This window comes from Lepidochelys kempii, chromosome 17 (genome assembly GCF_965140285.1).
Source record: "Lepidochelys kempii isolate rLepKem1 chromosome 17, rLepKem1.hap1, whole genome shotgun sequence".
Classification (NCBI taxonomy): domain Eukaryota; kingdom Metazoa; phylum Chordata; order Testudines; family Cheloniidae; genus Lepidochelys; species Lepidochelys kempii.
In genome coordinates this window covers 4,045,947-4,058,120 of record NC_136396.1, presented here as the reverse complement: position 1 = coordinate 4,058,120, position 12,174 = coordinate 4,045,947, and the positions used below count along the sequence as shown (strand labels likewise).

Below are 12,174 nucleotides of genomic sequence, written 5' to 3'. Positions count from 1 at the left end.
AGCTTGTTTTCCAAACCAGTGATTCCCTCAGGAGCATCACAGGTACTTATTCTATGCTTTTCTAAATTGATACTTCATTTTCTTTTAAGAGACCAAGTTTATCATATTTAAAAACTTCATTTTGCTAAACTTCTATGCATAATTTCCACCAGGAAAAAATTTAAACTAGCCAATATATGGGCATTTCCATTAAGGACACTAAGTCTGGCCCACCATAACTAACCAGCCAAAGAGGCATTTCAGGATTTTTTTTCCCCCCATAAAAGCAAAGAGGAGACCCATGCATAAAAGATATGTAGGAAAAAATCAAATGCCATCAAAACAGAAAATTGACACAATTTTTAATATTTATATATTTTAAATCAAAACAATTAAATATAATATGTTTTAAGTCCATGAATACTTGGGCATGAGAGAAATAAGAGGTGGTACATAGTACCAAAAACCTTATACACAGCCTTTTTGCTTCTTCTTAGACAATACAGTGTGCCGCTATACAGTCAAATATTGCAACAGAATAATATTTGCTAGTCAATCAAGACTTTCTGAACATTGGAGATGATTGAGAATTTTTATAAAGTGATTTTTTGCACAGTCTTGAGAAAACAAAAGCAATCATAATAAAATAAACCCAAACCAGAAATGCTTCACAATAAAAAATACAGCGATAATATAACGGAGTGACAACTTGAGTGCTTCAGATGCTCTGCAGAATCCCCTCACTGGTCTGGTGACCAAGAGAGAAGTATGGTAGATGCTGTGGCTTTTTGTTTAAAACAAAGGCTATATAAGTTGCAAATGCTGAAAATAATGAAGGGGAAATAAAGGCAAAATGTCCTAAAACTGAACGATCTTTTTCCTTAAAAACAAACATCTGGGAATAGATATTGTCTCGGTCTGATGACAGCACATAATGGAAAATGGAAGCAACGCATAATGGCAGTTATTTTACACCTGCATGAGAGAGAAGTAAGAAAATGGAACAGAGTCCACTGGGCACAGTCCGCTCAGCACAGAGGGCTGGACTCAGAGCCATGAATCAGAAATGGAGGGCTGCACAGGCGAGAGATTGGTTTGTAAATTTTCTGCATACTAGAAGCAAGGAATGCGTGTATGCAAGTGTTAACAGCTTGACTAAGGGCAGAAAGAGATACATTGTCCAGTCTTCACTCCTGGCCATTTTATGCTTCTTTCAAAATGAATGCTGTTATGATGGAAGTAAAATGTATTTATTTATCTTACAGTTGAATACTCATCTAGTTCAAGTAAGGAAAAATGTAACTGTTATAGCTCACTGCCAACGTATTCCTCATCTCAGGCTGACCTCTCCAATGGGTAAGGTCAGGGAAGTTGCCCTGTGGCCTTTATAGTTGCGTGTTTAAAAATTACGAGTAGTAGTAGAACTAGAAACTACAACAAAGCCTTTCCCCTCCCCAGTGTGGCCCATGTCCCATTGCAGATATTGTGATTAACAGTCCTTCCGAGATGGGGTAAAGTATTTGTAAAGCAGATCACAGTTTTCCAATGACATGTTCATGAATCGCTTCTTCATCTCTTTAAAACCTTCATTATTGTGAATGCCACGTGCAGTAGAAAAAAACATTACTTTGTACTTTGTGGAGGAGATATAGGATTGCTCCTTTTCCTCCTCCCTGGTGGATGAGGGAGTATCAGCTGTCTGAAGTAACAGTGCTTTGTTTTCATTGGCTGTGTTAAAGAAGACTCCACCAAAAGGGAAAAAGTTCACTTATCTTCAAAAGCAGAAAACCAGATTTCTTGCTCTGGCATTTCTAAAATCATAGCTGGGAAAGGAAACACAGAATTAAAGTTCATTCTAGACAAGGTGGCTGAAAACTGTACAGATCAACCATCTAGTACAGGGACAGACAGTTGTGGTGTTGGCAAATGTTTGCACAAAGTTGACTGGAAAGAGTTTTTGATGAGGGAGAAACTTCCAATACTGTAACTGTACTTGCTTAATTTGAGTTCCAACCGTCTGTAGCCACTGATTTTTAAAATGTTAGTGTGTTTCAGGTGACCTTTTCATCTACTCAGACTGGAATTAGATTGTTTACAGACAAATTTAAGTAGAGGGACTGTTGAATAAGTCACTCATATCACTGCCTCCAGAAACAAGACGACAATCACAAATTAGAGGTATAAACCTATGTTTTGAGTAGATATTTAACTCCTTGGTGATGATGGTACAGAGATGCAGGTAGATTTCATAGGTTACCCTTGGCCTTCAGAAATTTTGACAACCAATACTAAGAGATTAGTGAAGAGGAATACAGCAAGCAATTATATTGTTTCATAATGAAACTGTTGCATTAAAGGTTGTTTCAGAACCTGGAATCTTGTGGGACTGCAGAAAACCAGAAATGCTATTTAAAAAATAATTAAACACTTAAACATAATTCTAAATCAAAGCCAAATCTACCAGGCTTCCCTATTTCTTCATACCATAAATGTAGCACAGTGATAAAGTTGGTGTGACTAATAAGCAACAGCTTTCAAGCTTTTACATGTTTTATTGGTACATTAGGCAAGTATTTTAGCACTCATCAATTTGAAATAGCAAGTGTGAACTTAACTAAGGCATTCCAGTATCAATCACCCATCGTAACAACACAACTTCTTTAATTAAGATTGTTTACCAAAGATCCCAAAGGAACAACAATGAACACGAGAGGACTTGTGTAATTGTGCAACTATGGACAGATGCTTTCTATGAAAGGTATCTATAAAGCACCTAATATCTTGGTGTCTCAGCCATGAAACTCTTTCACAAGCAAGCCAGTCATATAGTCTGAAAAGCTGATTTCATGTTCATGAGCATTCTCAAGAAATCTTGCATAGCATACAGACACACATTCTAGTTATCAAATTCACTAGGAAAAGTGTGCAAAAGCTCCATTCTTCCCAAAGTTTGGCCTAGGTCAGACTGGAAAAGAATAAGATGGTTGAGGCTCCTGTATTTACCTTTGTAACTTTTTCCAAAGGCTGGTCATTTTGTGCCTGCTGCATAACATCATTGACTATCATCTTTGCTATCCTCCAAGCCATCTCTTCTTGGGCCTAAAACAAAGGAAACTGGTTTCTGAGTGTAAGTCGTTTGAAATTGTTAATTCTTAGAGTCACAGGTCCAAAAGCGCTCTTACTACAGTCACATTTTAAACCTTGTAAAACAGGAGTACTTCTAAACAGTGCTAATCTACCCATCTCAGTGACAGGCAGATTCTTAGATTTACTTTATGGGGAACTGATCAGTCCTGAAGAGGGGACACTAGTCCTCAAGCTAGATGCAGTGGTCACTTTACAGCCTCACTATAGAACAATTATCACCACCTGTGCAAAAATGGAGGTTACCTACCTGTAGTTGGAGGCTCTTCAAGATGTGTGATTCCTATCTGTATTCCACACCTGGGTAGACATATGCCCCATGTGACCGAGTCTGTATTTTTTAAAAAAATATTAATTTTTTTTTTTAAACAAGCAGTATCCATTGGCCTGCACGTGCGCTGTAGCTCCCTGTGCTCTGAACCAATAGCGTAAAGGGTGGTGTGAGCTGGCACATCTCCAGTTCCTATTCTCACAGTCCAAACAATCGGCAGCAGAGGGGATGGAAAGTGGGTAGTGGAATACAGATCGGGACCACGCATCTTGAAGAACCTCCAGGTACAGGTAAGGAACCTCCATTTCTTCCTCAAGTGATGGACCTTATGTTTATTCCACACATGGAAGATTAACAAGCAGCAGTCAGAGAGGAGGTGGGTGAGAGGACACCATAGAGATAGCTGACTGTAATACTGCAGTCCCCACAGTTGTATCCATAGTGGAAGAGTCAACCAGAGCGCAATGTCTTGTAAAGGTATGCAAAGAGATCCAAGTAGCTGCCCTACATCTCTCTATCAGGGTAGGTCTCTCAGAGATGCTGCAGAGGCTGCTTGCCCTCTGGTGGAAGGAGCCCTCACCCCCTCCAGAGGGGGAATGTGAGCTAATTGGTAACAGAGTAATACAACCAGAGATCCATTTTGAAAGTCTCTGCACCAATATAGTTTGACCCCTTGATCTCTCTGCTATGGAAACAAATAGGTAAGTCTAATGTCCATTGTTTTTTGTAGACAAAAGGGCCTTAGATGTCTAGAGAATGCAGCCACCTTTATTCATCCAAGGCATGTGATTTAGGAAAAAATACTGGTAAGTTGATTACCTGACTCACATGAAACTTGGAAACTACTTTAGGGATGACTCTGGGGTGGGGCTGTAACAAGACCTCTTCTTTGTAAAAGGTAGCACATGGTGGGTCTGCCATGAGTGCACCCAGTTCATGGACTCTTTTGGCTGATGTTTTAGCGGTCAGAAAGGCCACCTTCGTAGACAGTTGGACCAAAGAGCATGTAGCTACGGGCTCAACGGGATGTTTAGCGAGACGACAGAATAAAATTGAAGTCCCACTGTTGTGTGAACTTCACGAGCGGTGGAAAGGATCTGAGAAGTCCCTTCAGAAATCGAGTTGTGACAGGATGAGTGACGGTTATCCACTGGAAAATGGAAAGCACTGACTGCTGCTAAATGCACTCAAAGAGAACTGAGCACGAGACCCAAAGACTTAAGAGTAAGTAGATATTCAAGGACAGCAGGGATCCCGGCTGATTCTGGGGACAAGGGGTTTTGCTGAGCCCAAACGGAGAAATGCTTCCATTTTGCTGAATAATAGCTCCTCATAGAGTCATTTTTGCAGTGGTTAAAGATGGATTGTACCCTTCTGGAACATGAGCACTTTACTTCCAATGCCCATCCAAATACCGGGCTCTGAGTTGAAGATGCTGCACTTAGCAGAGATGTGAACCTCACACAGGCAATAGAGAGAGCACTGATGTTCACTGCTCACAGAAAAGGAGCGAGGGCAGAACAGTTTTTGAGCACCGGGACCCTGAGCTTAATCCCAGACTTCCCCACGAGGGTGGTGGGGGGAGACACATTATATAACTATACTATGCTAGACTACACTATAAATATTAAACACTGCTAAAAAACCTAACTATATACAATATATTTACAGCAATGACATAGTAGAAAGGAGCTGAGGACACTGAAGATTCTGACTCAGATCACGTAGCAGTAAGAAAGAACTGGAGAGGCGTTGACCTGCACCATCCTTTATGCCCTGAGTGTGGAGCATGAAAAGGGCTACGGCTTATGTGCAGGCCAACGGACACCACTTGGACAAAAAAAAATTCCAGACTCAGGTGAGTGATGTGCACAGAATACACCTGGGGACCATCACTTGAAAAATGAATGAATGCTGCTTGGTTATCTGGAAATCCCAACCCCTTTCTTTTGCAGTTTGTTCCCTTCAGAGACAATAGAAAATCCCTGACTACAAACCTGTAGTTACCAATTACATTAGTTAAGCCAACCAGCTGGCAATGCCAAAAATCGAACTGTTCTCTCAACTGCATGGAGGTCATTTATGTTTTCTGAACATTTTGGTACAGGACTGTTAATGAGCTAGACCGCTGGAGGAATGTCAGACAAAGAAAGTGGTCAGGACTGAGAACCAGAGAATATTCTTCATCCGTAATTGGAATGGTAAATCCAGATTTTTACACTCATAAAAAACGTTGCTTGAAAACAGGGCATACCTCGTCCGTGTTTCCTTGCACCCATTTCTTCATAGCTTGTGAAAACATGGACCCTTATTGTTGAGAAAAAAAGGAAAAAGCATTCAAGGCAAGTATTAGTAAACTCAGCCAAGTATCCTCGTCGCCCTACTCTGGAAAAGCCTATCTGCATATCCAGGCCAGGGACTGGGAGACTCTGCTGCTAGTGCTGGGGAGAGCAGTGCAGATGCCATGGGGCACATGTGGAAGACAGATACTTAGGGGGAGGCCTGGCACTGAGTCAGGCCCATTCCTCTGCTACAGCTCTCTGGAAGCACACCGAGGAACAGGATGAGTGCAGATACAGTGGGGTGGGAAGCTGGCCGAGAGCTGAGAAAGCGAAGCCCTTTTTTTAAGTTCAAGTGCATAAGAGGTTTTATCAGCTCAGCTTTTAGCTGCTTCCCACCCCCTGCCAGGCTCTGTCGATAGTTCAAATCCCAGAGGCTGCCCACAACACTCCTCCTGCTGCGAAGTCCTGCTGGAGCAGGAAAGCAGGGTCTGGCTGGGGAATGAGTGTGGGCTGAATGTACAGGACGGTCCCTCAAGCACCTCCCTCTGCTTGACAAACATATATGGAATGGCTCTGGAGACTGCAGAATCCTGCTCATCTTGGCTGTTGCAAGCAAGGAAGAGGGCAGCTGCTACTAAACGTTTACAGATGCAAAGGAGGAAGGAGAAAGCAAACCTTTTGATTTCTTTATGTCAGGTTCTGGTTCAGACTCTCTGATAAACTGTCCCAGGTCACTGACTCTTCCAAATGTCATCTTCCTGCAGCAAGAGGCAGTAGACAAAGCTATGCATGTTAACCAGGGACACAATGTGAAAAACTGTCCAGTAGAAGCAGAGCAAAGGCTCTCTACAATGGCTGAGAAGTGCTTGGGCCCAACAGTCAGGGCTACATTTTACCATCCCGATATTTCCCCTCTTTCATCTAAATCCCAAGTTTATTTTACGGAATCCATTTCTAGAAACTCAATAGAGGTACAAACCTCAAAATGATTAGATTGTACCACATTAAAGTCTGTGTTAGTAAGTGCCCCAATTGCTGCCATCAAAATGAATTATTAGGGAACAACTGATTTAAGTTAAAGGTGACCTGAAAATGAAAGAAAGTTGGCTTGTGCTTTTTATGATTAAGTTGCCCCATCTCCCAAAAGTATTTACTTCTTTACATTAGAAATTTAGATCCTGTCTAGCCTGTAAGACACAGACAACACAAAAAGGAACCAGGACAGTGAAAGCTAAGCAGTTGAGATTGGAAGGGGGTTTTAGTCAGATGTTTTAAACTTTCTCCTGACACATACATAATTTCCATGGCTAGTTAACATTTTGGAAAAAAGAAACCTTTGTAAAATATTTGACATTTCTGTCCCTTCAATTAACACAAGATCTAATGACATGCATTCCCTGAGATCTCCTAGAATCAGAGAGTCCTCTGGGAACACTCGGGATGACCAGAGTTTACATTCCTGATATTTCTAAGGTGGGGGGGAGGGGGGCGGAAGGAGCAGAAAAAACTACATTTCCAGGACACCTTCTTTCATGACCTCCTTATACCTCATAAAGTAGCAAAAAAGGGGCAAGTCCAATTTAAAAAGTGCTATCATTTTTTGTTATATCTGCAACGAGCAACTTCCTTACACTTGACCACTTATTTTAAGGAATCCACATTTTTATGATATAAGCCATAGAAAAAGCATCTCTGTTTGAGAGATATGGGAAAAGAGGCAGAAAACAGAAGCTTCTCCAGTACTCTGATGACTATCATAATAGGAAGTGACTTAAGAGGCAGAAGAAAAGCACAATCCATTGGGATTATGGAGAGCAACAGTTTCTTCTCTATTTGGTGAGAGGAAGGAAGACAATCAAGGGTGCACATTGCTCTATTGAGATTTTCTGGGCTTGCTTCCTTCTAATCCAATACCTATCAGTGAGAGATCAGGAAATACTAAATTTATTTCTGGGGCAGGGGAAACATCTTGGAACCAACACAGCGCAGTTTAAAATCATTTTTAAAGTAAGGGCTTTTATTATTAGTGTTCAAACTATCAACTGGTGGATTTTTTTTGGTCAGAGAGTCACAAACATGAAGACATTTCTATGTGCATCATACTATTTAAATAACCATTACTTTCAAGGAATAAAACAGAACAAACACATAGAGTGAAACTATCCTGTATGAGATCAAGACTGAACCTGCCCTTGGGGGAGAGGCCAGGGAAGGTGGAATGATTCCATCAAGCTGGAGAGATTCAATATTCTAACCTGCTGAAAGTGTTGAGAGGCTCCTCACAGAATTACTATTTGGTGAGATTTACTTGAAAGGAAAAAAACAGGGCCTCTAATTCAGGGGTCTCAAGCCCAGCATATATGCCAGTACTGGCATTTCAGGCATTGGGGCTGACACTCATATTTCCCTCTCCCTGGGAGATATAAATATAAACCTCTTTCTCAAGGTTGACCACTATTGTTCAACTTCAAATTCAATAGTGCTCCCATGGCTGAGAAATTAGAAGTTTGAAGCAGACCAAATTCCACTGTGAGTTACAGCTTGCTTTATTCAAAAGGGAGGCAGGCAGACACAGTTACCTGAAGAGGAAGAATATTTTTCATCTAACTAATGCTCTACAACTGTAATAGTCTACTGGAATGAAACAAGAGTGCTACAGCTTGCATCTATCTGCACTGTTAATACAAAGGGACACAACAAGAATGAAACAAAGGTGAAGCACAGACATGAAAGAATGATAGACACTGAATAAACCTTACCCTGCATAAGTTCGTTGATATAGAGATTCTGGATCCAGACTTGCAGCATCTACAATTATTGCTTCATCAAAATTTTTCAGGATTTTAACATTAGCCTTTTTGACACTGGACTACAACAGAAATTCTAAATATTAGTGCCAAATGCAGAGAACTAATAGCCACTTAGCACACCAGGTCAAGTGATATTCTAGTTTTCTTGTACACTATAAAATAGTTCAAAGTTTCTAAGTAGGCCCAAAAATATTCTACAGCCTCCACCCCACAAAATATGAATTTCAGAGTAAGTGACATAGTTTTTAAACAGACAGTGATAAAGTACAGTTACATGAACAGAGCATAAAAAAGCAAAATGTGTAATACCTAAGTCAGAATATATCTATTTAAAAAGAGTGGCTGACTGAGTGGATTTGTGTGCACATGCATATATTTGTTTCTGAATTTAAAACAGGGAGCTCTCTCAAAAGCTGCAGCTATTAAAAAATTCCCCTAATTCCAGCCATCTACTTGGTAAATATGTGGATTAATCCTCAATGGAAATACATGGTTCCTATGACATGTAGTATGTTTTCCCATACACAGAACAAATCATGCATTTCCTAGGCTAGTTGCTTATTTCATCTTAAGGAAAACACAGAAACATGTGAGTGAGAGTGAGTGCACATATACAGTAACTCACTAACATGCTATATTTAAATGGAAACATTAATGGTAGCTGCCTCATAGCAGGCTAGTGAGGCATGCAGGGAGACCCTGATATATGTAAAGTGGAAGCACACAACAGAGAATACTCTTTCAGTTGCATAACTATCTACACCATTAAACACAGTGTTCTATTTTTTTAACATATTCTGCCATTTATATTGCAAAATTCCTCGCAGTTTGTTCTACAATATTTAGTCCGGTTTCAGAGTAACAGCCGTGTTAGTCTGTATTCGCAAAAAGAACAGGAGGACTTGTGGCACCTTAGAGACTAACCAATTTATTTGAGCATAAGCTTTCGTGAGCTACAGCTCACTTCATTGGCTGCATGCAGTGGAAAGTGTAGAAGATCTTTTCAGCGGCACAGCTTTTCAAGATCTGGCAGGCTACCCTGGTGACTTTATGCCCCAACACCCGCGTTTATCAGACAGGGTGTTCAAACCATGTCAGTATCTGCTTGCAGTGGATGTTATTGCTATTACTTTGGTTCGGCTGAGAGGAAATTGTTTTGCAGGATTTCTGGAACTGTTCTGCCGTAAAGCCAAGCTCAATATCTGAAGTGAATTAAGTCTCTGGTAACTTGGAGCCCACTGCTATACGCTGCCCCTGTTCCATATCTGAATGTAATGTGAACTAAAATTTCATTCATGATAGACAATTCCAGGTTAAAAATGTGTTTGCCATTCGCCAAGAGAAAAGTTCCCCGATGTGCTTTGCTCTGTTGGCCACTTCTCAGGCTGGACCCACTTATAAATGCAACACACATGGCACAAGCTTGAGAAAACTGCATTCTAAGGGGGGAGAAATGGGTGAAGAACCAGAGAAGCCATTAATGAAGCACAGAAAAACCTGGAGTTGAGATAAAACAAGACTGTACTTTCACCAAGTCACTGAACAAAAGTAAATGTAATCTAATCTCTCATTTTTCAATGAAGTTAGAAAGCAATTGAGGGTCAAAGGAAGCCAGTTGCAGTCTCACTTCCAAATGGTTTACAGAAGAATCAAACTAGTCTTATTTAGTGTTTTGTTAAAAAGCTCTCTGCCTGCCTCAGCAACAGATCTTTTAAGTCATTATTCACAATGTAGTCATCTTCAACTGCACCATATACAAATAGGAGCCCAAACTCAGATATCACCACCATGTAGCTCAGCTAATTACAAGTAGAGTTTGGCACAAGAGTTCTTTTCTAGAAGTCCAGAGAGACTCTCAATTTCTAACCAGTTAAACTGGTGAATAAAGCACAACATAATCTGGTGGGTCCTTTCTGCTTTCATAGAAACCTAAATACTAGATATTCACTGTTATTTCTCTCTATGCCAGTAGTTGTCTCTATTTTGTCCTGAAAAAGAAATGTTCTGCTCCTAGGTTAAATGTCTGGCTGTCATTTACTGGAACTAGATTGTTGTAAAGTACCATGCTACTGTAAATAAAACCTAAGAGCCATAACTTGCGTTGTTTATATTTTAACTACACAGCAATTTATTCACAGTTGTCAACACTAAAAAGTCAGCATTTTCCAGCAGATAAAACACATCATAGATACCGTTTTGTTTTGTTAAGGGAAGACCTACAGTATTTCAGATACCACTGTGTACTATTGCTGTCACTTCTAATGACAACCATTGTCTAATAATGCAAATTGTAATAGGAAGTCTTTATTGCACATTAATAGTTTAATTTCTTCAATAATTATTTTTAACAAACCAAAGATGATGTACTTTCTGTACGTCTCACAGCAGTATTTGAACAGTATTATAGTAAGAGGTGCAACTTTGGTTAGGAATAGGAGCTATACTAAATATTGCAGTGTATTTTTCTATGTAAATTACTTTTATTGATGGATTTCAGACAGACAATAAGGTGGAATAAAGATTTCCTACTATAATATAGAATTTAGAAGGAAAGCTAAATGTGACTTAAATACATGAAAATGTTCCCTTAACCAAAGCTTCTTTACATGTAATTCTTCAAGTTTGGTGATGTCACTGTGGAATGACCACAACTGCTATTAGGATGGAAGTAAAACAAATTTTTTTTTTTTTACCTGGGAGACAGAACCATCAGAGCCAGTTGTATGAGGCTCAGTGTCAGGAGAGCTACTGGGGCCTTGTACAGTCAGTGCAATATTTCCCCCTGCAAATTCATCTCCTCGTACTGAATGGATGAGATCATTCAAGTATTTGTAATAAAGGTTGCTGGACAAAAAGCCAGGTAAAAAAACCTAGGAAACAGAGGAATTGGTTTTGTTGATAAAAAGGCAGAAGATACAATCGGAATGAATGACTATTACAGTGGCACACACAGGACAGGAGAAGGGGTATCTGACCATATGCGGGAACTAAAGGCTCATCTACCCTTGGAGCTATTCCTGAACAAGAATGTCCATACATGGAATTATTCAGGAACAGGTATAGTGCTTTAAATTCACACCCTACTTTAATCTAAATTAATTTTCTAGTGTAGACATGCCCTATGTATCAATATTTAAACTCGTTTCAGTCTCTGAAGGGTTTAAGCACTTGCCTTGTGCTTTTTGCTCCTACTCTTGTTTCTCCCTATCCTTGTAGTCTGAAAATGTTTTCACTAAATTGTTCAAGAGTTTTTACCAGCTACAGAATGAAACCACTATCTTCATGACTCAGATACTTCAGTTAGTGGCCTATAGTTATATGGCAGTTACAGCACCCTCAAGAGAATTGCAAAGCAACTCCTAATGATCAGCTATCAGTATTTTTAACGAGTCTTTTTCTGCAAAGATGTGGGCTCGGCAGAGAGGTAATGAGGGAGGAAGTGGGTTTCCGGAAGGAAACAAAAAATTAGCTGAGGTTAGCAGATGACCTCAGAAGAAAGTTTGAGATATATTAGACTGCGGAATAGTCTCCATTTCACAAAAAAAATTAACAGAAATGTCTTTGCTTGGAAGATTTAAAAACAGACTGAACAAATTACCTAGGCAATTACCTAGGCAGCAAGAGGGTGAAAGATTAAGAACCGATAGAATTTCCGCCCCCATCTCTAATTTTATTATTGATCATCTTT

At 39.9% G+C, this 12,174-nt stretch overlaps 1 protein-coding gene across 8 annotated transcripts in view; it reads right to left on the bottom strand.

The window, feature by feature from the left end:
• Positions 1–324: 324 nt before the first annotated feature.
• The window catches only part of AKAP10 (A-kinase anchoring protein 10), a 36,877-nt gene continuing 25,027 nt past the window's right edge, over positions 325–12,174 (bottom strand). For 5 of the 8 annotated variants that reach the window (XM_073315992.2, XM_073315990.1, XM_073315991.1 and 2 more), the window contains 6 exons: positions 11,180–11,356; positions 8,436–8,545; positions 6,352–6,434; positions 5,649–5,701; positions 2,983–3,078; positions 325–1,802 (listed from right to left, as the gene is read on the bottom strand). In XM_073315992.2, the coding sequence (XP_073172093.1) occupies positions 1,797–1,802; positions 2,983–3,078; positions 5,649–5,701; positions 6,352–6,434; positions 8,436–8,545; positions 11,180–11,356 (525 nt within the window). In that variant the 3' untranslated portion in view covers positions 325–1,796. The other 3 variants (XR_012155478.2, XR_012155479.1, XM_073315994.2) reach the window with 3 other exon arrangements.